The sequence below is a fragment of the Centropristis striata genome, chromosome 3, assembly GCF_030273125.1.
Source record: "Centropristis striata isolate RG_2023a ecotype Rhode Island chromosome 3, C.striata_1.0, whole genome shotgun sequence".
Taxonomy (NCBI): Eukaryota; Metazoa; Chordata; class Actinopteri; order Perciformes; family Serranidae; genus Centropristis; species Centropristis striata.
This window is the reverse complement of record NC_081519.1, coordinates 44,549,825-44,577,561: the sequence shown is the minus strand read 5'-3', so window position 1 is coordinate 44,577,561 and position 27,737 is coordinate 44,549,825. Positions and strand designations below refer to the sequence as shown.

At 35.0% G+C, this 27,737-nt stretch overlaps 1 protein-coding gene across 2 annotated transcripts; it reads right to left on the bottom strand.

Annotated features, from left to right (window-relative positions):
- Positions 1-616: 616 nt before the first annotated feature.
- On the bottom strand, positions 617-24,806 carry rbbp5 (retinoblastoma binding protein 5). Of its 2 annotated transcripts, none has more exons than XM_059329887.1 (14): positions 24,645-24,806; positions 22,199-22,224; positions 21,040-21,212; positions 19,304-19,444; positions 17,802-17,964; positions 16,619-16,728; positions 15,486-15,605; positions 14,322-14,475; positions 13,442-13,513; positions 13,181-13,298; positions 12,290-12,359; positions 10,996-11,228; positions 7,762-8,001; positions 617-815 (listed from the first exon to the last, which is right to left on the bottom strand). In XM_059329887.1, exons 1-14 carry the CDS (start codon positions 24,661-24,663, stop codon positions 763-765), a joined length of 1,692 nt encoding a protein of 563 aa, XP_059185870.1. In that variant the 5' UTR covers positions 24,664-24,806; the 3' UTR covers positions 617-762. The 2 variants fall into 2 exon arrangements, with proteins under 2 accessions (XP_059185870.1, XP_059185871.1); XM_059329888.1 differs by having other exon boundaries at positions 7,924-8,001.
- Between the last annotated feature and the right edge of the window lie 2,931 nt (positions 24,807-27,737).

Sequence of the window (27,737 nt, the reverse complement as noted above, 5' to 3'; positions counted from 1 at the left end):
CTTTTTTAGTCATATTGTGTCTTTTTTTAGTCATTTTGTGTCTTTTTTAGTCATATTGTGTCTTTTTTTAGTCATTTTGTGTCTTTTTTTAGTCATTTTGTGTCTTTTTTTTAACCATCAACAGCCAAATGAAGTCCCACAGAAGCAGACAGCAGCTCGTTAATTATAAATCAAAAATGTTTTAATACGTATAAAAACAACAAGAAAGACGTCACACACGTATTCACACACACGAGTTCTATACATGATGGATCCTACAGAGACACAAGACAGAGATCTCTACTGGGACCAGAGGACCAGAGGACTCGTTCCTCCTCCTGAGGAGGCTCGTGAGGAGGCTCGTGAGGAGGCTCGTGAGGAGGCTCCTGAGGAGGCTCCTGAGGCTCGTGAGGAGGCTCCTGAGGAGGCTCGTGAGGAGGCTCCTGAGGAGGCTCCTGAGGAGGCTCGTGAGGAGGCTCGTGAGGAGGCTCCTGAGGAGGCTCCTGAGGAGGCTCCTGAGGCTCGTGAGGAGGCTCGTGAGGAGGCTCGTGAGGAGGCTCGTGAGGAGGCTCCTGAGGAGGCTCGTGAGGAGGCTCCTGAGGAGGCTTGTGAGGAGGCTCCTGAGGAGGCTCGTGAGGAGGCTCGTGAGGAGGCTCGTGAGGAGGCTCGTGAGGAGGCTCGTGAGGAGGCTCCTGTGCTCTGGTTGGAGAGGAAGCAGTCCACCAGTGTGATATCCCATCAGGCTTTGTGTCTCTGTGTTTGGAGCCTGTAGGAGAGTCACAGTCAGTCCATCCCTCCCATGTCGTGTTGTTTATACGCTGCTGACACCAAACTACCTGCAGAGGAAACAACAACAACAACCGTCACAACAAACAAACTAAAACACTCTCATGTTCTCCTCACATTCATCTCTCACTTCTCTAACAGTAAATCTGCTGCATGGACAGATCATTTACCTTGACAAGATTTATTAAATTAAGATTATTAAATCTAGAAATAAGCATGTTGAACACTTAAAATAAGAAATTAACTCTTAAAACAAGATAAATTAAAGCTGCCAGCAGTGATGAACTGGCCCGAGCAGAGTGACCTGATGATTATTTGGTTCTTACCAAGATAAAAAAAAACTTTAGATTTAGAAGTGTTAGATCATTTATCTTGTTTTAAGAGTTAATTTCTTATTTTAAGTGTTCAACATGCTTATTTCTAGATTTAATAATCTTAATTTAATAAATCTTGTCAAGGTAAATTATCTGTCCATGCAGCAAGATCATTTCCCTCAGATTTACTGTTTGATCTGGTTTTAGACCTTTAGATTTACTGTTTGATCTGGTTTTAGACCTTTAGATTTACTGTTTGATCTGGTTTTAGACCTTTAGATTTACTGTTTGATCTGGTTTTAGACCTTTAGATTTACTGTTTGATCTGGTTTTAGACCTTTAGATTTACTGTTTGATCTGGTTTTAGACCTTTAGATTTACTGTTTGATCTGGTTTTAGACCTTTAGATTTACTGTTTGATCTGGTTTTAGACCTTTAGATTTACTGTTTGATCTGGTTTTAGACCTTTAGATTTACTGTTTGATCTGGTTTTAGACCTTTAGATTTACTGTTTGATCTGGTTTTAGACCTTTAGATTTACTGTTTGATCTGGTTTTAGACCTTTAGATTTACTGTTTGATCTGGTTTTAGACCTTTAGATTTACTGTTTGATCTGGTTTTAGACCTTTAGATTTACTGTTTGATCTGGTTTTAGACCTTTAGATTTACTGTTTGATTTGGTTTTAGACCTTTAGATTTACTGTTTGATCTGGTTTTAGACCTTTAGATTTACTGTTTGATCTGGTTTTAGACCTTTAGATTTACTGTTTGATCTGGTTTTAGACCTTTAGATTTACTGTTTGATCTGGTTTTAGACCTTTAGATTTACTGTTTGATCTGGTTTTAGACCTTTAGATTTACTGTTTGATCTGGTTTTAGACCTTTAGATTTACTGTTTGATCTGGTTTTAGACCTTTAGATTTACTGTTTGATCTGGTTTTAGACCTTTAGATTTACTGTTTGATCTGGTTTTAGACCTTTAGATTTACTGTTTGATCTGGTTTTAGACCTTTAGATTTACTGTTTGATCTGGTTTTAGACCTTTAGATTTACTGTTTGATCTGGTTTTAGACCTTTAGATTTACTGTTTGATCTGGTTTTAGACCTTTAGATTTACTGTTTGATTTGGTTTTAGACCTTTAGATTTACTGTTTGATCTGGTTTTAGACCTTTAGATTTACTGTTTGATCTGGTTTTAGACCTTTAGATTTACTGTTTGATCTGGTTTTAGACCTTTAGATTTACTGTTTGATCTGGTTTTAGACCTTTAGATTTACTGTTTGATCTGGTTTTAGACCTTTAGATTTACTGTTTGATCTGGTTTTAGACCTTTAGATTTACTGTTTGATCTGGTTTTAGACCTTTAGATTTACTGTTTGATCTGGTTTTAGACCTTTAGATTTACTGTTTGATTTGGTTTTAGACCTTTAGATTTACTGTTTGATCTGGTTTTAGACCTTTAGATTTACTGTTTGATCTGGTTTTAGACCTTTAGATTTACTGTTTGATCTGGTTTTAGACCTTTAGATTTACTGTTTGATCTGGTTTTAGACCTTTAGATTTACTGTTTGATCTGGTTTTAGACCTTTAGATTTACTGTTTGATCTGGTTTTAGACCTTTAGATTTACTGTTTGATCTGGTTTTAGACCTTTAGATTTACTGTTTGATCTGGTTTTAGACCTTTAGATTTACTGTTTGATCTGGTTTTAGACCTTTAGATTTACTGTTTGATCTGGTTTTAGACCTTTAGATTTACTGTTTGATCTGGTTTTAGACCTTTAGATTTACTGTTTGATCTGGTTTTAGACCTTTAGATTTACTGTTTGATCTGGTTTTTAGACCTTTAGATTTACTGTTTGATCTGGTTTTAGACCTTTAGATTTACTGTTTGATCTGGTTTTAGACCTTTAGATTTACTGTTTGATCTGGTTTTAGACCTTTAGATTTACTGTTTGATCTGGTTTTAGACCTTTAGATTTACTGTTTGATCTGGTTTTAGACCTTTAGATTTACTGTTTGATCTGGTTTTAGACCTTTAGATTTACTGTTTGATCTGGTTTTAGACCTTTAGATTTACTGTTTGATCTGGTTTTTAGACCTTTAGATTTACTGTTTGATCTGGTTTTAGACCTTTAGATTTACTGTTTGATCTGGTTTTAGACCTTTAGATTTACTGTTTGATCTGGTTTTAGACCTTTAGATTTACTGTTTGATCTGGTTTTAGACCTTTAGATTTACTGTTTGATCTGGTTTTAGACCTTTAGATTTACTGTTTGATCTGGTTTTAGACCTTTAGAGTTACTGTTTTATAATTTTTTATCAGTGTAGCTCTAGTCTCACGTTAGAACTTCAGTAAAAAGTAAATCTTGACAGCATTAATTCCATCAGGACAACAGCAGCATGTTATACTCACCACTCTGTTCTGCTGAAAACACTTTAGTTTGAACCGTTCATATTTACTGATTAATGCTAATTACTATTATTTATTGAACTGGACTCTTCCTGCAGCTTTCAGCTGATGAACTGGTTCTAAACTGAAGCTGTTTGATAGAAAGCTGATAGTTGTGATCAGCTGTGATTCTCCAGGAGACGCTGGAATAAAGGAACAGTTCAACATTTTGGGAAATAGACTTCATTTCTATAGTCTGTGTGAAGTCCAGAGCTGGAGTCTGGACAGGGTTAGCTTAGCTTAGCATAAAGCCTGACAGCCTCGCTTTGTACAACATTTAACACGAACTATCAACTAGACCAGGGGTCGGCACCCTGCGGCTCCAGAGCCTCATCAGGCTCTTCAGGCTCCCTTTTTCCTCATAGATTTGCCACTTTTAATCTCAGAAACCTGCAATATTTAAAGAGATTTAAATTTCATAAATGTGTGACTTCCATACTAATGGTCCTAATTGGCAAAATTTAGAGGATTAGAGGATGACCAAAGAATTATACGAAATAATAGGTTGTTTTTTTTTACATTTTAACTTTAATTTATCATTGGTGTATGCCCAAATCAATTTGTATTCTTCAATTGTAAGAATGTGGTTTATAAACAGCAGTAAAACATTTTTTTAAAACATTTTAGTCAACTTTAATGTGCATCATAGCTTATAAAAGTCTACAACCTGAAGCCTTAACCTCTAAATTGAGCCAATTTCTAGTCGAGTTTAGAGTTTCCCTCACCAGGTTAGATTTCCTTGATATTTCTCAGAGTCTCACTTCTTGTTTACACTTGTGTCCTTTACTGCTTTATGACAAAACCATATTAATAACTGCTCATTGTGACCTATCAGTAATGTTGGTAGGCTCATTAGGCTTCAATTAAGGCTGTTTTATCTTTGTTGTAAAGCAGATTTTTTCTCTTTTTCTAGCCAACAGTGGCTCTTTTGTTAATAAAGGTTTCTGAGCCCTGAAGTAGATGTGAAGCTCAATAATAACATGTTGTTGTTACCATCAACAGACAGAAAGCAGAAATCAGCAGTAAACTCCCAGACTTTCACTTTTATATTTGTGTTTGTGTGTCGATCTTCTCATATCTCACTTTCAGAAAGAAAGAAAATGAGTTGCTGATTTCCCAAAAGGTTGAACTATTCCTTTAAGATGATTCACATCAGATATTGTTTTGTTGTTGTTGTTTTTTTCTTCTTTCCGTCTTCAGATTTCTCAAACGTCTTCACTGATAAAAGCTCATTTACATCCATAAAGTCTTCCTCTCTCCTATAATTAACTCGTCTCTACTGAAATAAAACTAGAACTAATGTGAGGAATATAAGAGGAAAGTTTGATTAATAAACGTCTCATCTGTGATACAATTATACAATTAATCTACGTATTCTTCCTCATTTGATAGTGAGGAAGAGCAGTGAGCTGTTGGTTTATATTATATTATTAATCTTTAATAGTGAACATATATAACAGGGTTAATGTAGCTGTGATGGAGGTTGACAGTCAGTCAGACTGGAGCTGAAACTTCTGGAACATTAATTCAATTATTATTAAAAACATCACTGGGGGGATTTTTACCAAATTAATATATATATATATATATTTTTTTAATTTTTGCTTTTAACAAATCCAGTCATGGAAAAAGTATCAGACCTCCTTGTTTTCTTCAGTTTCTTGTTCATTTTAATGTCTGGTTCAACTAAAGGTTCATTTGTTTGGACAAATATAATGAGAACAACAAAAATATCTGATAAGAGTTTAATTTAAGAGCTGATATCTAGACATTTAACATGGTTTTATTGATCATGATTTTGGTTATGATCAATAAAACCATGTTAAATGTCGAGATATCAGCTCTTTTTGTGTCTTTATTTGATCATTTTGTGTCTTTTTTTGGTCATTTTTGCATATTTTTTTGTCATTTTGTGTCTTTTTTAGTCAATTTTACATTTAAAGTCATGGAAACATTCTTGATAACAACCAAAATCATGATGAATAAAACCATGTTGAATGTCTAGATATCAGCTCTTAAATTAAACTCTTATCAGCTGTTTTTGTTGTTATCATTATATTTGTCCAAACAAATGAACCTTTAGTTGAACCAGACATTAAAATGTACAAGAAACTGAAGAAAACAAGGAGGTCTAATCATTTTTTCCATGACTGTATTTCACTTTAAACCGTTCAGCTCTAGTTGAGACATCAACAGCGTCTCCATCAACAGACACAGAGACAGAAACAGAAACAGACCTGAGCAGCTACAGACACACCATCATGTCACATGACAAGCCCAGGGAGCGAGGGGGGGCGAGGGGGGCGAGGGGGAGCAGGAGGGTCAAAGGCCAAGCAGGAAGTAGACGGAGACTAGCCAGCTAGTCGCCATGGAAACAAGCTGCACCATCCCACCATCAGCCACCACCTTAACACCATCTACAGCTACTACGACAGTCAACTACAGTCAACTACGGTCAACTACAGTCAACTACGGTCAATTACAGTCAACTACAGTCCAACTACAGTCAACTACAGTCCAACTACGGTCAACTACGGTCAACTACGGTCAACTACAGTCAACTACAGTCAACTACAGTCAACTACGGTCAACTACAGTCAACTACAGTCCAACTACGGTCAACTACAGTCAACTACGGTCAACTACAGTCCAACTACAGTCAACTACAGTCAACTACGGTCAACTACAGTCCAACTACGGTCAACTACGGTCCAACTACAGTCAACTACAGTCAATTACAGTCAACTACAGTCCAACTACAGTCAACTACGGTCAACTACAGTCAACTACGGTCAACTACAGTCAACTACGGTCAACTACGGTCAACTACAGTCCAACTACAGTCAACTACAGTCAACTACGGTCAACTACAGTCAACTACAGTCCAACTACGGTCAACTACGGTCCAACTACAGTCAACTACAGTCAATTACAGTCAACTACAGTCCAACTACAGTCAACTACGGTCAACTACAGTCAACTACGGTCCAACTACGGTCAACTACAGTCAACTACAGTCCAACTACAGTCAACTACTGTCACCTACAGTCCAACTACAGTCAACTACAGTCAACTACAGTCAACTACGGTCAACTACAGTCCAACTACAGTCAACTACAGTCAACTACAGTCAAGTACGGTCAACTACAGTCAACTACAGTCCAACTACGGTCAACTACGGTCCAACTACAGTCAACTACGGTCAACTACAGTCCAACTACAGTCAACTACGGTCAACTACAGTCCAACTACGGTCAACTACAGTCAACTACGGTCAACTACGGTCAACTACCGTCAACTACAGTCAACTACTGTCACCTACAGTCCAACTACAGTCAACTACAGTCCAACTACAGTCAACTACAGTCAACTACAGTCCAACTACGGTCAACTACAGTCCAACAATCAACAATCAGTCAGAGAGCTGTTAGAGAGTCGTAACGCCAGTCTGGAGGGACTTTAACTCAGCTGCTGAGGACCAGAGTTATTATAGGTAACCAAAACTAGCAAAATAACCAAAACTAGAACTGAAAAAACTCTTGTTTTTATACGATAACTAACTGAAACTGTGTTTTATGGTTCCAAAACTTACTAAAATTATAGTGAAAATGTCCTTCGTTTTGGTCTTTGTCAACTTTTTTCATCTGTAAACCTTTTTGGTTGATATGAAATCTATTTCATCTATCTGGTTTTATGACTTAATAAACTTATTGGGGCTGAGATGGATCAGACAAAGGAAATAAAGGAAACATTTATTGTGACCTTATTGAATCTGGACCCAACAAATACCCCATTACACAACAACTACAACTAATAAAACTACACTACAACTAATAAAAACTAAACTACAGAGTTCTGCAGGTCTGATTAAGAAAACTTGTTAAAAACGCCTGAAACAGAGTTGATTTAAGATGAATATTTAAGGTGAAAAGTGGTTCTTAATCTCACTACGGGGATATTTCCTGGTTAAATAAAGGTTGAATAAAATAAAACAAATGGTGACCTCCAGACTGTGGCGTTACCACATGCTCTCTGTCAGTGGGTGGTGGTTTGGTGGGTGGGTGGAGTGGGGTGGGGGGGGTCATGTTGGGTATAAGCAGTACAGGAAGGGGGGGTGGGGGGGGGGGGGGGTGTTGCCGTGGAGACAGGTTGGGCTGGTGGGGGTCAGTCAGACTAGCAGAGCTCCCAGACAGCAGCAGCAGCAGCAGGTAAGGGGGCGGGGGGGTTCTTACCTGTGGCCAGGCCCCCCTCTGCTCTGCCCTTCATCCCTCCTCCTCCTCCTCCTCCTCCTCCTCCTCCTCCTGGGCCAGAGCTGCCCAGGGTCTCCACCAGGGGGAAGGAGGGCCGTTCGCCCCTGTAGGGCTTGGGCCTGAAGGGGAAGTCTTTGTCTTTACCTTTGGAGCCTTTGGGCCGGCCGGCCGTCTTCTTCTTCGACTTGCCGTCCCCCTTCACTCCCAGCAGGGGGTGCACCTCTACAGGGGGGGGGCAGGGTCAAAGGTCAGCTTTTCACAATAAAACTATAGGCATCCCAATGTAGAATTCATGACAATAAACACTGTGACAGCACTATAACTGGTAACTCTGGTTTTCTATTGAACCCATAAGAACCTATGGTGACACCAGTGGAACAAACACTGTAAATCTTCTAGAATCTCCCATATTCAGACACAAAATGACAAACAATAGATGCAAAAATGACTAAAAAAAAAGACACAAAATGACCAAAAATAGATGTAAAAATGACTAAAAAGACATAAAATTACTAAAAATAGATGTAAAAATGACTAAAAAGACACAAAATGACCAAAAATAGATGTAAAAATGACTAAAAAGACACAAAATGACCAAAAATAGATGCAAAAATGACTTAAAAAAGACACAAAATGACAAAAATAGATGTAAAAATGACTAAAGACACAAAATGACCAAAAATAGATGTAAAAATGACTAAAAAGACATAAAATGACCAAAAATAGATGTAACAATGACTAAAAGAGACACAAAATGACCAAAAATAGATGTAACAATGACTAAAGACACAAAATGACCAAAAATAGAAGTTAAAATGACTAAAAAGACGCAAAATGACCAAAAATAGATCTTAAAATGACTAAAAAGACATAAAATTACTAAAAATAGATGTAAAAATGACTTAAAAAAGACACAAAATGACAAAAATAGATGTTAAAATGACTAAAGACATAAAATTACTAAAAATAGATGTCAAAATGACTTAAAAAAGACACAAAATTACCAAAAATAGATGTAAAAATGACTAAAAAAGACACAAAATTACCAAAAATAGATGTAAAAATGACTTAAAAAAGACACAAAATGACCAAAAATAGATGCAAAAATGACCAAAAAAGACACAAAATGACATAAAGTTAATAAGTTTACATAAATGTTGGTGAGTGAAAAGTGTTATTTTCTCTCTTGAAGTCCCAGAATGAAGCAGAGAAAAGTCGGTTCCTAATATTGTGCTCAGCATACAACCTCTAAATATTGTTCTAATTGTTATTGTTTATTGTATTTATTTATTTATTTTGTGCACTACCTCAGACCTGAAGCTTGCTATCATAGTTTCTTTTTGCACTACTGTTTTTTAATATAAATATTTAACATGTGGTTCTGTTCATTTTTACATGTTGCATTATTTATTATTTAAAGAATTTTAAGGTATTTTCTCACATGTTTAGACACTGTGAGCAACAAAATTCATTACCGTAACACATTTTTAAATAAAAACAACAACTAAAAGGTTTTTTTCTTTTTTTTCTTCTTTTGAAGCTCTTAAATATGCTCAAGGCTAGCTGCTATCACCAACATGTATTTATTAAAATACACACATATTTTAATTCAAACAATTCTATCATTACCGTAACATTTAACCATTTTTATCATCAATTTTCATTCAGATGTTGTTCTTTAAACATTGTTAAAAACCATTATGTTTGATTATATTCTGTTAAATTATACATTTTTAAACAAATGTATATTTATTTTTATAAAGTTTATTAAATATTTATTGTATATAAGTGTGGGGGAAACATGACATTTTTATCTGGATCCATTACAGTAGTGAATTTATGAATCAAAAATATGTTTAGAAATATTATTTTAGCACAAAACAATGACTTGTGCCTCATCATGTCTTTATTGTTCATTCATATAAAAGTGAAATATATTTAGTTTAATAAAGTATGTCCTGATAATCTCCACAGACAGAACTCAGACTGGCTTCAGGAGAATCACCCAACTGGTAACTCTGGTTTTCTATTTCAAACTACGTTTGTTTTCATTCACTGCATTTGCTTCTACTTTGCATTTTTTAAATCATATGCAAACATTTCCTTCTCAGCATGTAACACAGAGTTCTGCTGAAGGGAGCGGAGAACATTCTGACAAAGGTTAGAGCAGGAGAATCTGCATGTTTTAATCACATTCTGTTGGAATCAGACTTGATGGCTTGAATTAGCAATAACTATATAGATAAAGCCAATATTTTTGTTGATGGAGTTGTTTACTTATTAGTTTGTACAATTCGTCTTGAAGGGAACATTAATGTCTGTAGCACATGTTGACTAACTAAGTGAAGACTTTTACATAAAGCTAAATGTCCCGAACATTCAAGCCAAACGAGTTCACACGATGCTGTCTGTATATCACACAATACTGACGTTGTGGTGTTCATGCTGTTGATAAAAAGAAACTTTGCATTTGTGAGTCACAAGCAGCAACAGTGTTTCTGTACTCGCTCTCACTACCAGAGCAAAGAGATTACATCTCCACACTGCAGGTTGAAAAGTCTTCAGGATCCGTCCTCTGGGGATCATGACTGTCTTTAAAAAATTTAATTGGACCAACTGACAACAGATCAGAAACCAGGAAGACTTCTTATTAAAATATGATCAAAAACCATAAACAAAAGTCTTTTAACCCTTTATCGGGCGAAGAACTATATTTGGTAACTTCAGTGGATATCTAAATGGGGTCCCCAGGTCTCTCTGTGAGAAAAAAGTTGCAAATTTACTAGATTAAAGTGGCAAATCTACAAGAAAAAAAGTCACAGATTTAAGTGATTTAAAGTGGTAAAAAAGCTACTTTTTTTCTCCCAGACCACTTTAAATCTCATAAATCTGCACATTTTTTTCTGGCAGATTTGCCACTTTAATCTCTTAAACTTTTTTTCTCAAAATATTACCCCCCTCCCCCGGGTCCGTATGTGTTTTTTTTACACATTCTGGCAGTATGTAATATCCTCCAATATTCTCCAGGGTTGAAATTTGGAATTTGGAAGTATTTCAATGCGTGTCCTATTAAGGGTTAAACAAAACTGTTTCTACTTTCTTCTAGTTCCTTCATGCAGAAGGAAATACAGAACCTGGCCAGTATCTGTAAAAGTATCCACTATATAAACCTGTTGACAGATTGAATCTATTGACTGTAGTGTTTGGGTGTCTCACCGTCACTGGGGACCCCCTGCAGCTCGATGGTGGTGGTGCGGGCCTTCTTCTTGGCCGGACCTCCTTCAGATGACGGCTGGCGCTTCTTGTCCCCGCCGGCTAACGCCTCCTCTGGCGTGGCGGTCTGGGAGGCGGCGTCAGGCGGGGGGCCGAAGGGGTTCTCCTCGGGGTCCTCCACCTCCGGGGCGATGGGCAGGTAGAGCAGGGCCTTATAGTCCTCCAGCTCCTCGTCACTGCACCACAGGGACACAAGAGGAGACGCTCTTATCATTTCTTGACTATGTGTGTTTTTTAACTTATTTTGTGTCTTTTTTGGTCATTTTGTGTCTTTTTTGGTCATTTTGTGTCTTTTTTTGATAATTTTGTGGTCAATTTGTGTCTTTTTTGGTCATTTTCTTTCCTTTTTTTGGTCATTTTGTGTCTTTTTTGGGTCATTTTGTGTCTTTTTTGGTAATTTTGTTTCCTTTTTTTTGGTCATTTTGTTTCTTTTCTGGATCATTTTGTGTCTTTTTTGGTCATTTTGTGTCTTTTTGGTAATTTTGTGTCTTTTTTTGATAATTTTGTGGTCAATTTGTGTCTTTTTTGGTCATTTTCTTTCCTTTTTTTGGTCATTTTGTGTCTTTTTTGGTCATTTTCTTTCCTTTTTTTGGTCATTTTGTTTCTTTTCTGGATCATTTTGTGTCTTTTTTGGTAATTTTGTGTCTTTTTTTGATAATTTTGTGGTCAATTTGTGTCTTTTTTGGTCATTTTCTTTCCTTTTTTTGGTCATTTTGTTTCCTTTTTTGGTCATTTTGTGTCTTTTTTTGACATTTTGTGTCTTTTTTGGACATTATGTGTCTTTTTTTTGGTTATTTTGTGTCTTTTTTGGTAATTTTGTTTCTTTTTTGGTAATTTTGTTTCTTTTTTGGTAATTTTGTTTCTTTTTTGGGCCATTTTGTGGGTTTTTTTGGTCATTTTGTGTCTTTTTTGGTCATTTTGTTTCTTTTTTGGTAATTTTGTTTCTTTATTGGGCCATTTTGTGGTCAATTTGACTCCTTTTTTGATCTGAACTGTGCGAGTGAGATTCGCGGGGGTCGCGGACAACATGCATATTAAATTGGGGGTCGCGACTCAAAAAGGTTGAGAACTACTGATTTAACACACCGAGCCCTTTTCTGCCCATCAGCAAATCTTGACATGACCACCATGTTGAGAACCAGAAGACAAAAATCTGACTTAAGACACAACTTAAGTTTGAGTTGAGGCTGGTCAGAGTCAGAGGTCAGAGGTCAGATCAGGGTTTGTTGTTTCTCACCTGCTGCAAAAAGCAACTATAGGGTCGACGGTGGTGACGTCAACCTCTTCATCCTCCGCAGCGTCTGCACCTGCAACACGACAACAGCTTTATGTCTGAGGCATCAAGACACATTCTAATGTCTGGTTCTACTAAAGGTTCATTTTTATGGACAAATATAATGATAACAACAAAAATATCTGATAAGAGTTTCATTTAAGAGCTGATAACTAGACATTTAACATGGTTTTATTGGTATTGATTTTGGTTAATAATCAAGAATAAAAATAAAAATAAAAAATAGATGCAAAAATGACTAAAAAGACACAAAATTACCAGAAATAGATGTAAAAATGACCAAAAAAGACACAAAATGACAAAAAAATATGCAAAAATGACTAAAAAATGACACAAAATGACCAAAAATCAATGTAAATATGACTAAAAAGACACAAAATGACCAGAAATAGATGTAAAAACGACTAAAAAGACACAAAATGACCAGAAATAGATGTAAAAACGACTAAAAAGACACAAAATGACCAAAAATCAATGTAAAAATTACTAAAAAGACACAAAGTGGCAAAAAAAAAATTACAGTCGTGGAAAAAAGTATTAGACCATTGTCTTTAAATTAAACTCTTATCAGATATTTTTGTTGTTATCATTATATTTGTCCAAACAAATGAACCTTTAGTTGAACCAGACATTAAAATGAACCAGAAACTGAAGAAAACAAAGGTGGTCTAATCATTTTTTCCATGACTGTATTTTGCAATGGTATAGAGCCAGACATGTCAAACTGGTGTGTGTGTGTGTGTGTGTGTGTGTGTGTGTCTGTGTGTCTCTGTGTGTGAGTGTGTGTGTCTGTGTGTGTCTCTGTGTGTGTGTGTGTGTGTGTGTATTATCTACCTGTCTGCTCTGGTTCACTCTTGTCTTCGTCCTCGATGTCGAACTCAGACTCTCTCTCCTCGTACTCCACGTTCTCGTCCAGCTCTTTGAAGTCGGGAGCGAAGGCGCTCCAGTTCTCCTACAGACAAACATTCAGTCAGTGGCTGTGGTTGTTTTTAAAGTGCTTTACAAATAAAGTTGAGTTGAGATTGACAATGAAATAATAATAACAATAATCAATGTGTTTCCTTTCATTGATACATGAATTAATGGTCTACTCACCACTTGGTTCTGAGCCCAGATGGAGACCACGCCGCTGGAGATGGAGGCGATAATCGGACGGACAGGATGCCACTGAACACAGGAAAAGGTGAGAAAGGTCAATTATTTGGTTTTTAACAACACAACGTCTCAATATATCTCAATTTGTTGGGCTGCACAATTACTTGAATTTTAATCGTGATCATGATTTTGGCCGCCACGATTAAATAGGGTTGTCAAAAGTATCGATACTCAAAAAAGTATCGATACTAAAACGTTGTATCCGGATACAATACTCATTTTCAAAAGTATCGATCCAACAACTTATTAAGCAGCTAAACCATACAACCTCTAAATATTGTTCTAATTGTTATTGTTTATTGTATTTATGTATTTTTTGCACTACCTCAGACCTGAAGCTTGTTATCATAGTTGCAGTTTCTTTTTGAACAACTGTTTTTATTATAAATATTTAACCTGTGGTTCTGTTCATTTTTACACGTTGCATTTTCCTTGTTAAAAAAAATATTTCTGTTAAATTTACGGGTCTTTGTTTTTATCCTGGTGGTATCGAAAATGGTATCGAGTATCGAATATTTTCCTGAGTATCGGTATCGAGTTGAACATATCGTATCGTGACAACCCTACTATTAAATTAACCTGATCGTCGGTGATATTTACATTTTAAAATGCAGAATTACCAAAAAAAGACATACAATTATTTTTTTTAAAACTCCAGGTTTTAGGAGGTTATTTTAAAATCACCCAGAGGTTTTACAGCCATTTTTTCCAGGCGTTTTAGGCCTAAATGGGTTAAAAGTAGTGCAATAAAAAATACAGATGTTTTCCCTGACATGATGAATAATCGTGATTAATAATCATGAGATGACAGCGTCCTTACAGCGACGTCCAGCAGCAGCTCTCCTCTGGTCCCGTGGAGGATCTTCACCAGGTTCCCGATGCTCTTCTCCCAGATGTAGAGCGCGTGCTGCCGGGCTGAACCGGCCACGATGTACTCGCCATCTCCGGAGAAACAGCAGCGTTTCCACGGAGTCCTGCACACAAAACACAGACGTTTTAGTGTCATTATAAGGTTATTATAGTGAACGAAAACTAACGAAATAACCAAAACTAGAACTGAAAAAACATTTTCGTTAACTGAAATAAAAATAAAAATAAAAACGAGAGTTTTTTTAAATAACGAACTGAAACTGTATTTTGTGGCTCCAAAACTAACTAAAACTAACTAAAATTATAGTGAAAATGTCCATCGTTTTGGTCTTTGTCAACTTTTTTCATCCGTAAACCTTTTTGGTTGATATGAAATCTATTTCATCTATCTGGTTTTATGACTTAATAAACTTATTGGGGCTGAGATGGATCAGACAAAGGAAATAAAGGAAACATTTATTGTGACCTTATTGAATCTGGACCCAACAAATACACCATTACAAAACAACTACAACTAATAAAAACTACACTAAAACTAATAAAAACTAAACTACAACTAATAAAAACTAACACTAAAACTAATAAAAACTAAACTAAAACTAATAAAAACTACACTACAACTAATAAAAACTAAACTACAACTAATAAAAACTAAACTACAACTAGTAAAAACTAAACTAAAACTAGTAAAAACTAAACTACAACTAATAAAAAAAATCTCAAATTTACGAGAAAAAAGTGACGAATTTACGAGAAAAAAGTGACAAATTAACAAGAAAAAAATCTCAAATTTACAAGAAAAAAATCCCAAATTTACAAGAAAAAAATCTCAAATTTATGAAAAAAAGTGACAAATTTACGAAAAAAAATCTCAAATTTACAAGAAAAAAGTGACAAATTTTCCCCGTAAATTTGTCACTTTTAAAAATAACCCATTACAAAAAAACTACAACTAATAAAAAAATTCTCAAATTTACGAGAAAAAAGTGACGAATTTACAAAGAAAAAAGTGACAAATTTACAAGAAAAAAGTGACGAATTTAGCCTGTAAAAAATACAAATATTTGTAGATATTTCGGAGAAAGGTAAATAAAAGCAGTAAATGCTGGCGTACCTGTTGACCAGGTCCTGGAGCTTCTGCATGGGTTCAGGCTCTCCGTCGCGGCCACAGGTCAGGATCTCCCTGCCGTCATACACCCGGATGATCCGGTCCGCCGTGTTGATCAGGAAGCAGCTGCACACAAAACAACAAACAGAGGCAGAATAAGAGACAGAGGGAGGAATAAAGGAGGAGGAGCTGAGTCTTCTCTCCATCATGTGTAAATACTGATATATGGATTTGTTCTACAATCACAGTGAGACAGTCACAGATCACAGAGAACTACTGTTAACTCTTTAAGAACCGTATCTGGTAACTTCAGCGGATATCCAAAATAAAACATAAAAATATTTAGAGAAAAAAGTTGCAAATTTACTAGATTCAAGTGGCAAATCTACAAGGAAAAAAGTCCTAGATTTCAGAGATTTAAAGTGGCAAATATGCGTGAAAAAAGTCCCATATTTACAAGAAAAAAGTGGTAAAAAAGCAACTTTTTTCTCGCAGGTTCACACCTTTAAATCTCATAAATCTACGCATTTTTTCTCGTAGATTTGTCACTTTAATCTCGTAAACTTTTTTCTCAAAATATTATTTTCGTATGTTTTTTTTTTACACATTCTGTCTGTATGTAATATCCTCCAATATTCTCTAGGGTTGAAATTTGGAATTTGTAAGTATTTCAGTGAGTGTCCTATTAAGGGTTAACTGTACATTTAATACCACTTGACGACTTTACTGCTAATTTATTCTCTGCTCCAAACACCATCAGTCTCTGTCTCTCAACTTTACATTAGAAAATCTATTTTTTATTTATTTTTCTGACATTGGCAACATGTGCTCAGCTAAACTGAAAAAAATCACAGATTTACAAGAAAAAAGTGGGGAAAATAGCTTTTTCCTTGCAGATTCACCAAATCTGCACATTTTTTTTCTTGTAGATTTGCCGCTTTAAATCTTGTAAATTTATCTCTCTAAATATGACCCCCCTCCTCCGGGTCCGTATGTTGTTTTTCTGGCTGTATGTAATATCCTCCAACATTCTCTAGGGTTGACATTTAGAATTTGCCAGTATTCCAATGCGTGTCCTGTTAAGGGTTAAAGGTGCAGATTGTGGTGTGGATAGATAAAGAGCTCCTGCTGCCTCTCACCTTCCCTTGCGTGCGAACTCGATGGATTTGATGGCGGTGGTGTTGCTGGTTCCAGTGGTGACTCTGAAGGAAGCCACCAGCTCCTGAGTGTTTGTGTTCAACACCAAAATCTGTAACAGAGCAGCAGAGAGAATGTTAGTGGAGAAAGAACCACAAAAACACTGAACAACAACAGTTTACAGGGTAGAATGAGAGTGCAGAGAAATCTACAAATGCTTGTGTCTTCATAAACTAAACTATTATAAACTTTTACCATTCAGGTAAAAACTGGAGCATTCCACAGTTAGAACTTTTAGCACTGAGCTTTTTGTTCTCTATTAAATTCACATTATATACTGTGTTAAAATGCAGTGATGTGGTTAAAAGTTGTACTCTGCCCTACAAAGTCTAACTGCAGTAACTACATTTTTGGTCGAAATTGAGTTATAACTAAAAATGAACTCCTTGATGTCTGTTTTAGATTTCAATTTTGCTTTATTTCAGAGAAATGATTATATAAAAACCACAAACTCCAACTCAAAACCAAGCAGAAATTACACTTACTACGGTCTGCTTTGGATATATATACTAATTTAAACATAAAAATAATAGAAATTTTACGTTTATTTGAAAGGGAAATTATCTAGATAGTGATAGTGAAGTAAGAAAAGTGAGATAAAATTATATTCAGACTAAAATACAACATTTCTTTATAATATTAAGTTTAAAATACACAAATCTTTGAACAGAGTTGTTAAACACTTAAAAAACGTTTAAAATCTTTAAAGCATTTTTCTCAGTTTTACCTTTTGCGTATATTGTACTTTAAGCATTAAATAATCATTAAAGACAGATTTACCAACAGCAGGTGTCCATATATGTTTGATTTTCTGATATTTACAGATCACATATAAGTGATGTTTATTTTGAAACCAGAATAAAACCAGTTAAAAACCAGAATAAAACCAGTTCAAACCACTTGAAATAAATTGAAATAGTCATTAAAACACAGATTTACCAACTTTTATTCATCAACTTTAAAAAAAAATCATAAAAATGACATCATCACTACATGTAGAAGTAAGTGTCATATCACTGATCTACCTATAACTCTTTTGGCTGGCCAGTTAAAAACGTTAAAGAACATTAAATCAGTTTCCTCAGTCAGACTGTGTAGGACTCTGAGCCTGGCAGCGTGTCTGACCTTCCCCTTGGCGTTGCCCGTGTAGATGTATTCTCCCCGCCGGTCGAACGCCGCCACCACGTTCAGGTCCGAGTCGTCGTCCACCGGCAGGACCACGTGTTTGGAGTCGGACAGAGTCAGCAGCACCGGGGCCGACTTCATGGGACACACCAGGACCTTGTCCCTTCAACACACACACACAATATGTTAATAATCTGAATAACAACTCCATAACCCCATTCTGTGCTTATTGTTATGTAGCAAAGCAGAATTATGGTGCAAAAGGAGTTATACAGTCATGGAAAATATTATTAGACCAGTTTCTGGTTCATTTTAATGTCTGGTTCAACTAAAGGTTCATTTGTTTGGACAAATATAATGATGACAACAAAAATATCTGATAAGAGTTTAATTTAAGAGCTGATATCTAGACATTTAACATGGTTTTATTGATCATGATTTTGGTTATTATCAAGAATGTTTCAATGACTGTAGATAAAAAAATGACTAAAAAGACACAAAACAAAATGACAAAAAATAGATGAAAAAATGAATAAAAAGACACAAAATGACCAAAATAGATGTAAAAATGACTAAAAAGGACAGAAATTGACCAAATATGACAACAAAAAAATACACAAAATGCCTTCAGGTTCTTCTGGTTCAACTAAAGGTACATTTGTTTGGACAAATATAATGGTAACAACAAAAATATCTGACATCTAGACATTTAACATGGTTTTCTTGATAATAAACCATGTTAAATGTCCAGATATCAGCTCTTATATTAAACTCTTATTACCTATTTTTGTTGTTATCATTATATTTGACCAAACAAATGAACCTTTAGTTGAACAAGAAACTGAAGAAAAAGGGTGGTCTAATATTTTTTTCCATGACTGTGGAAAATATCTGATAAGAGTTTAATGTAAGAGCTGATATCTAGACCTTTAACATGGTTTTATTGATCATGATTTTTGTTATTATCAAGAATAAATTAAAAAAAAAAAAATGCAACAATGACTAAAAAAAGACACAAATTGACCAAAAATAGATGTAAAAATGACCAAAAAAGAAATAAAATGACAAAAATAGATGCAAAAATGACCAAAAAAGACACAAAATGACATAAAATGACAAAATAGATGTAAAATGACTAAAAAATCAATGAAAAAATTAATAAAAAAGGCACAAAATGACAAAAATAGATGCAAAAATGACCAAAAAAGACACAAAATGACATAAAATGACAAAATAGATGTAAAATGACTAAAAAATCAATGAAAAAATTAATAAAAAAGGCACAAAATGACAAAAATAGATGCAAAAATGCCTAAAAAGACACAAATTGACCAAAAATATCTGATAAGAGTTTAATGTAAGAGCTGATATCTGGACCTTTAACATGGTGTTATTGATGATGATTGTGGTTATTATTGTCCATGGCGGTGTGTGTGTGTGTGTGTGTGTGTGTGTGTGTGTGTGTGTGTGTGTGTGTGTGTGTGTGTGTGTGTGTGTCTCACATGTCTCTGGGGTGACACTGCAGCTTGAGGATGGGTGATGGGAAGCGAAACCTCTGGTCACAGTCTCCTGTCAGGACGTCCCACTGGGACACGATGTTGTCTGTTGAAGCACTCACCAGCTTGTGTCCGTCTCGACTCCAGCTGCACGCACACACACACACACACACACACACACACACACACACACACACACACACACACACACACACACACACACACATAGAACATGAAGTCTAAGGAGGAGCAGGCAGGTAAAGATGGAGGAGTCTGAGGCCCCGTTTACACCAGGACGCTTGCGGGTGAAAACGACAAAATATTTTATGTGAAGTGCCTTTCGTTTAGACGGTGACGGCGTTTTTGGGGCTTAAAAACGCAAAAATCTGAAACCACCCTCCAAAGTGTAAAACTTAGATCCTCTCCTCCGTAGCGTGTCGTCTACACTGACAAGACACAAAACTCTGATCTGATCTGCTCACGTCACGTATGTGTTTACGTCACATACATGCTCCAGGACAGGAAATAAAGAAACGTGGGATTATTTCCATGGTGGGACCTTCAAGCTGCTCTGGCAGCTCTAATAAACTTACAGGAGTCTTTCCACCAAATGTCCAGGATATGTACAGATAGTATTAGTGAACAGAGAGTGTGTGTGTCTGAGTGTGTGTGTCTGACCATAGGGAGCAGACTGGGTGGATGTGTGTGTGTGTCTGTGTGTGTGTGTCTGTGTCTGTGTGTCTGACCATAGGGAGCAGACTGGGTGGATGTGTGTGTGTGTGTGTGTGTGTGTCTGTGTGTGTGTGTCTGACCATAGGGAGCAGACTGGGTGGATGTGTCTGTGTGTGTGTGTCTGACCATAGGGAGCAGACTGGGTGGATGTGTGTGTGTGTGTGTGTCTGTGTGTGTGTGTCTGACCATAGGGAGCAGACTGGGTGGATGTGTCTGTGTGTGTGTGTGTGTGTGTGTGTCTGTGTGTGTGTGTCTGACCATAGGGAGCAGACTGGGTGGATGTGCCTGTGTGTGTGTGTCTGTGTGTGTGTGTCTGACCATAGGGAGCAGACTGGGTGGATGTGTCTGTGTGTGTGTGTGTCTGTGTGTGTGTCTGTGTGTGTGTGTCTGACCATAGGGAGCAGACTGGGTGGATGTGTCTGTGTGTGTGTGTCTGTGTGTGTGTGTCTGACCATAGGGAGCAGACTGGGTGGATGTGTCTGTGTGTGTGTGTCTGACCATAGGGAGCAGACTGGGTGGATGTGTCTGTGTGTGTGTGTCTGACCATAGGGAGCAGACTGGGTGGATGTGCCTGTGTGTGTGTGTCTGACCATAGGGAGCAGACTGGGTGGATGTGCCTGTGTGTGTGTGTCTGTGTGTGTGTGTCTGACCATAGGGAGCAGACTGGGTGGATGTGTCTGTGTGTGTGTGTCTGTGTGTGTGTCTGTGTGTGTGTGTCTGACCATAGGGAGCAGACTGGGTGTCTGTGTGTGTGTGTGTGTGTGTGTGTCTGTGTCTGTGTGTGTGTGTGTCTGACCATAGGGAGCAGACTGGGTGGATGTGTCTGTGTGTGTGTGTGTGTGTGTGTGTCTGTGTGTGTGTGTCTGACCATAGGGAGCAGACGGGGTGGATGTGTCTGTGTGTGTGTGTGTGTGTGTGTGTGTCTGTGTGTGTGTGTCTGACCATAGGGAGCAGACTGGGTGGATGTCTGTGTGTGTGTGTGTGTGTGTGTCTGTGTGTGTGTGTCTGACCATAGGGAGCAGACGGGGTGGATGTGGGCGCTGATGATCTTGGCGATGCCTCGTGTCAGGAAGTCCCAGATGACGATGCGTCCGTCGTTGCAGCCGACAGCCAGCAGCGTCCCCCAACGGTTGAAGGTGCAGGTGAGGGCCATGCTGATGCAGTCCAGGGTCCCATCTGCCTCCTACACACACACACACACAGACACACAGACACACAGACACACAGACACACAGACACACACACACACACACACAGACACACAGACACACAGACACACACACACACACACACACACACACCATGAAACCAGAGTTAGCATCATCCAGGAGAAGCTTTACATACTTTATGACTGTTTCCTAAATCAAGACATGATCTCTGTGTGTTTTTGGTGTTTGGATCATTTTCATTTCACAAATTATATCAGCGACTTCTACATGAAGTAGGGCCGGGCGATATATCGATATAAAAGATATATTTTTTAATTTGATATAAAATTAGACCATATCACATATATCGAGATAGTTCAAATGTTCTCTTTCTTTATATACAGTCATGGAAAAACATTCATCAGACCTCCTTGTTTTCTTTAACTTCTTGTTCATTTTAATGTCTGGTTCAACTAAAGGTTCATTAGTTTGGACAAATATAATGATAACAACAAAAACAGCTCAAAGAATTTAATTTAAGAGCTGATATCGAGTCATTTAACATGGTTTTATTGATAATTATTTTGTTTATCACCAATAAAACCATGTTAAATGTCTAGATATTCAGATTCCAGATATTTTTGTTGTTATCATTATATTTGTCCAAACAAATGAACCTTTAGTTGAACCAGACATTAAAATGAACAAGAAACTGAAGAAAACAAGGAGGTCTGATCATTTTTTCCATTACTGTATTTTTTTGTTGTTGCCATTTTGTCTTTTTATTAATTTTTACATCTATTTTTGGTCATTTTGTGTCTTTTTTGGAACACTTTATGGAGCTTTAATTTTAAAAAAGGTACCCCTTGTGACATGTCATATTTGACTTTGACTGAACATTTGCTCTCACTTTGCGATAAAAATATCAGGATATATATCGTATGTACATATTGATCCTAAATATATGGGGATATGACTTTTGGTCCATACGGCCAGCCAACATGAGGAGCTGGTGACTTACCTCTGGATAGTTCTGCCCGAACGATTCTAGCAGAGAAATAACAAACAGGAAGTGATGAGAAACATTTAACAACAACAATCAGACAATCATCTATTTTTGGACTATTAATGACTTTAATAAACTAATAAAGTGAGAAATTTACAACAAAGATCATTTTTATTTATCTGAGATTCATGTCAGATATTCACTAAAAATACAACAAAAAGTCTGAAGTATATTCAAAATTAAAACTGGAAACTTTAAACAGTTTAAGCTTAATATTCACCAGAAAGCAACAGAAACATTATTCATGAGTTAAATGAGAAATCTGTGAGAGATATCTTGACATTTTATCCAAATTCTATAAATGAGTCTATAATTCATAAGAAAGAACTCTAAGTTTACCAAGATTAAAGAACATTTACAGGAGAAAAACACTGCAATACTAAAATAAAAAACTGCTTATAAAAAAGGTATAATTTCTGTGATGGAGCAGCCAATTTACAAGAAAACTAGTTTAAACAAATCCTACAGCAAATGAGAGGAAAAATAAAAATGTGTTTCTTTATCAAGTTAAAAATAGAGTATAGAGATCTCTGTTCTTATATTATCTAATAACATCAGAAGAAAATGAAGTGTAGGTTTACAACTAAGAGAAATATCTGAAATAAAATGTGTTTTCACTGGCAAAATTCTCTTCCCAACAAACTTGAATATGTTTTTTTCCTCCAAGGCTGAACTTTGCTTTGGATTTACAAATTAAACTGTTTCAAAGTTGTAAAACATAAATACACGTCATACTGAAGGCCCTAACACTTGAGACTGAGAAAGATTTGTTGTGTTTTATTTAGGTCAATGTCAGCTAAACATAAAACAATATTAAAAACACAATACTTGGACTTGCCAAACCTGGACTTAGAGTAAATCAGACTATTTAAAGCTGCATACAGACATAATTCTAGCTCTGAAAACAGAAATAAGTACGACTTCACTGCTTTTCCTCCATCCAGACCATCACCTACCAGCTGTAGATCAAAGAGAATACAGATATTTAGACTTCTCAAACCTCCACTCAATTAATAATTAACTACAGTGACTGTTTATTAAAACCCAGATATAGACATCATTTTATTAAATATCTTCTAAAGACTCACTTTTATTGATTGGCCTTCTCTTAATTTCCTTTTATTATCGTTGTATGAATTACCTTGTTGAGAATGATGATTTTAAATTTTATATTTTTTTTAGTCTAATGTCATTTCTTTTTGTGGTTTTATTTTGTTGTTGTCAGTTAATTGTATTTGATATGTTTTATTTCTGTTGTACAACATCTTGTAACTCGGTTTTGAAAGATGCTATATAAATATTTTAAATAAATATATAATATAATAAATATATAATAAAATTATATATATTATATTATAATATATATGTTATAATTCTTATTATTATTATCATTATATATATATATATTATATTTTAAGTTTTCTCTTTTTATTATATATATATATATATATTTATTTTTACTATTATATATTATATTGTTATTTTAAGTTTTCTCTTATATATATATATATATATATATATATAAAGGGAAAACTTCAAATATAATATATTATAATATATATTTAATTATTATAAAATATATATTTTATATTAAGAGTTTTCTTTTTTATTATATATATAAGCCACTTACAGAAAAAAGGGAACACTTAAAATATAATGCAATACATATAATACTTTAAGTTTTCTCTTTTTATTATACATATATAACTATTATATATATTATATATAATAATCATTATTAATAATAATAATAATTATTATTATTATTATTATTATATTTTAAGTTTTCCCCTTTTCTGTAAGTCGCTTTGGATAAAAGCTAAATGACTAAATGTAAATGTTTTGTTGCCTTGATTTAATTTGTAAAATTAAAAAATGAGTAAAGTAAGTAAACATAAATAAATCAAAATTTATTTAGTTTTTATTAATAATATTTCTGTGAATATTAATGTTCCTTTAGCAGCTGTTTATTTATATTTAATAACGTTAAAAGCAACAGTTTGTAGCAGAGGTGACATAAATAATATATGTGATTAAATCACCATTAAAAGGATTATCTCTGTTTGTTTATTTTCTCATAAATAAACATTAAAAATCAACATAAATAAAAACATAATAAAGCGGCTAGCATTAGCCGTTAGCACCGGCAGCTGCTTTTATCTGCTAAACTAACATTTACATTAAAAACCAGGCGATATATTGGGATTAGATCCAAGCTAAAAGGTTTAAAAAATGTAAACAAAGCGATTATAAATAACGATAAATATATTTTATTTATTCTTTGGTTGGTTTCGGCTGATGCTAACATGCTAACATGCTAACAATGCTAACCATAACAAGCGGAATAAAATAAAGAAAAGTCTCGTTTAATGAGAGAAAATAAAGATGTTGTGTTATTTACCGAGCAGCTCCAGATTCATGGTTGAACGACTGAAGGTCCAAACGTCCTTAACGACTCGATTTAACGGATTATTTCATAAATTTACTCGGTTTTTATAGATTTTAATGTTGACTGGCGCCGAGCCTCCAGTCAGGACCCCAAACAGGCGACCCGGAAGCTGCCTGAACAGAAAGACGTGACGCGGCGACACTGACACCTAGCGGCCGGAAGTCAACAAGTACAGCGACTCAAGTTTATTCTTTAAAGGCGAAAACATTTCATGCACTGGTCAATTTTGACATATTGTGCCTTGCAAACATGTGTGGAATTTCGCAATAGTTATACATTCAAATAGTTATAACTCTCTATCAGTTTTTGACTCCTTTTCATTTTGCCTGTATAAAACACTTAAAAAGTGTTCACCATGACGTGTTGGTATTGTTTACAGCACAACCTCACCTATATGACCTGATTATTATTTTTTTTTATTTTGACTTACTGGATCAACATTTTCAGCACAAAAAAAACATATACAAAAAATGACAAAAAACACACAAAAACACACATAAAAAAAACACATTTTACAACAAAAAACATCCAATGAAAACCCACTTAAAACACACAGAAAAACACCCAAAAAATTACAAAGAACACACATAAAATGCACAAAAACACACAAAAAACACGCACAAAAAATAACAAAAATCACACAAGACAAAATATTGCATTAAAAATGCTGAATGCAAACTGCAAAATTTGAAAAACCTGCAAAAATTTAAATTTGGTCGAGGTGTTTGTTTTTTTTACCTTTGCTGAGAAAGGGTTGATGCATTAAATGTGACATGGAAACTTCTAGAAAAGACAAAACTTTAGAGAAAAGGGACAGCAGGGAAACATGCTGCATGCTTTCTGCACTCCAGACGGTTAAATAGTTAATACTTACGTTTATTACAGTCAAGTACAGTTTTGTACACTTAAGTTAATAATTCAGCACAATTTGGAGTGACTTGGACTTTATTTGAATATTTTTATTGAACTTTATACTTCTGCTCAACTACATTTGGAAGTCAATATGGTGCTTTTTATTGCACAACATTAATTTGACAACATTACTTACAGATTAAGATAAGAGATAAGAGATAAGATATTCCTTTATTGATTAAATTCAGGTGTTGCAGCAGCACAAGTACAGAGTAAAGTAAAGTTTAAAAAAAAGTAAAGTAAATAGTATAAAGCAAAGAAAAAAATGACAAAGACCAAATAAAAATAAAATAAATAATATGAATATGAATATGAATACAAAATATAAATCAGCTAATAATTTATGTTATATTATATATACTGTTGTACAAGTTTAATAATTTAATTATTTGAAGTAGTTTAATTTAGCTCCAATTTACCGGCAGCACTATTAAAGTGATGAAGACATTAATGCATCTGTAATTTAACCTAATAAATTATTATGTCGTAGGAAAGTAGAAAGTAACAAAATAATGGAAACACTTAAATAAAGCAGCTCAAAATTGTAGTTGAATAAATATATCTAGTCCAAGATATTAATGTGGCGACGTGTTCAATCTATTTAGTTGTATTTAGTTGTGTTTAGTTGTATTTAGTTGTGTTTAGTTGTATTTAGTTGTATTTAGTTGTGTTTAGTTGTATTTAGTTGTATTTAGTTGTATTTAGTTGTGTTTAGTTGTATTTAGTTGTGTTTAGTTGTATTTAGTTGTATTTAGTTGTATTTAGTTGTATTTAGTTGTGTTTAGTTGTGTTTAGTTGTATTTATTTGTATTTAGTTGTGTTTAGTTGTATTTAGTTGTATTTAGTTGTATTTGTTGTATTTAGTTGCAGTAACAGTTGGTGCCAACATCATCAGACAGACTGGACCCTTGACTCTGATCTCAACACTTCAACACTTTCTTTATGGTGTCAACCTATAGACACAGGCCCTCCATACAGGCCCCAGGGTGTGTGTGTGTGTGTGTGTGTGTGTGTGTGTGTGTTGATGGAGGACCCGGAGCCGGAGATGCATGACTTCCTGTCTTCACAATAAAAGCTCAAAATAAATATTCTACAGAAGAAATGAGTAGAATTATTATGTGGATGATATAACTATTCTTACTTTTATTTTTACCCACTGTAATCTATTTATTTTTATTTCTTTTGTCCCTGTTTTATGTTTGGAACAATTATTACATTACTGTTTAATTTTATATCTCAGTGTTTCTGTATGTGTCTAGATAAAAAAAAAATAGATACAATAGAGTTGAAAATAAAATAAAATAATAATAATGATAATATGCACTTACTTTCTAGGCAAAGAATATTAAAACTGAAACTGTTTATTTATATATATTTTTTATTTATAGACATTTAAAAACAGCCTCAGTTGACCAATGTGCTGTAAAGTTATTAAAAAAAATAAAAAATAAAAATCATACACAAATAGAGCAATAAATATAAAGAATGAAAACGATATAATGCTAAAAACAATAAAACTATAAAATACTAAAAACAATAAAATACAAAAAAACTCAACAAAAACAGAGTTAGAGTTAAAAAAAAAAGGAAATAAAAGAATAAAAAGTAAAAAAGCCAAGAAGAATACACATTACACATGCTTATAAATTAAACCATGTAAAAGTGTAATATATATTGATTGATTGATTGTCTTTATTTCAAACATGCAGGCAATAAAAAAAACAAGTTTAAATATTAATAGATGAATAAATAAAAAACAAAACAAAAAAGCAAAAAAATAAAAAAAAAAAAAAACAGTTTCTGAACTTTCTTCAAGCTCGAAAGGGGGTAGAAATTGATATGTCATTTTTTTTATTATGATTATTTTACGTGTAAAAGTACACACACACACACACACACACACACACACACACATATACACGTATTCCACCTCATCACTGCGAAGGGTTTTAATTTGAAGGAGCTAAACGGAAGTCCCGTGTGTGTGCGTATGCGTGTGTGTGTGTGTGTGTGTGTGTGTGTGTGTGTGTGTGTGTGTGTGTGTGTGTGTGTGTGTGTGTGTGTGTGCGTGTGTGTGTGTGTGTGTGTGTGTGTGTGTGTGTGTGTGTGTGTGTGTGTGTGTGTGTGTGAAGG

Bases quoted from the DNA above. Each gene is read 5' to 3' on its own strand.
- rbbp5 (XM_059329887.1), bottom strand. The intron at 8,002-10,995 runs GTGAGACACCCA...CCCCCCCTGTAG, and splicing joins GCAGGGGGTCCCCAGTGACG to AGGTGCACCCCCTGCTGGGA. The intron at 816-7,761 runs GTAAGAACCCCC...TTTCCTCTGCAG, and splicing joins AGAGGGGGGCCTGGCCACAG to GTAGTTTGGTGTCAGCAGCG.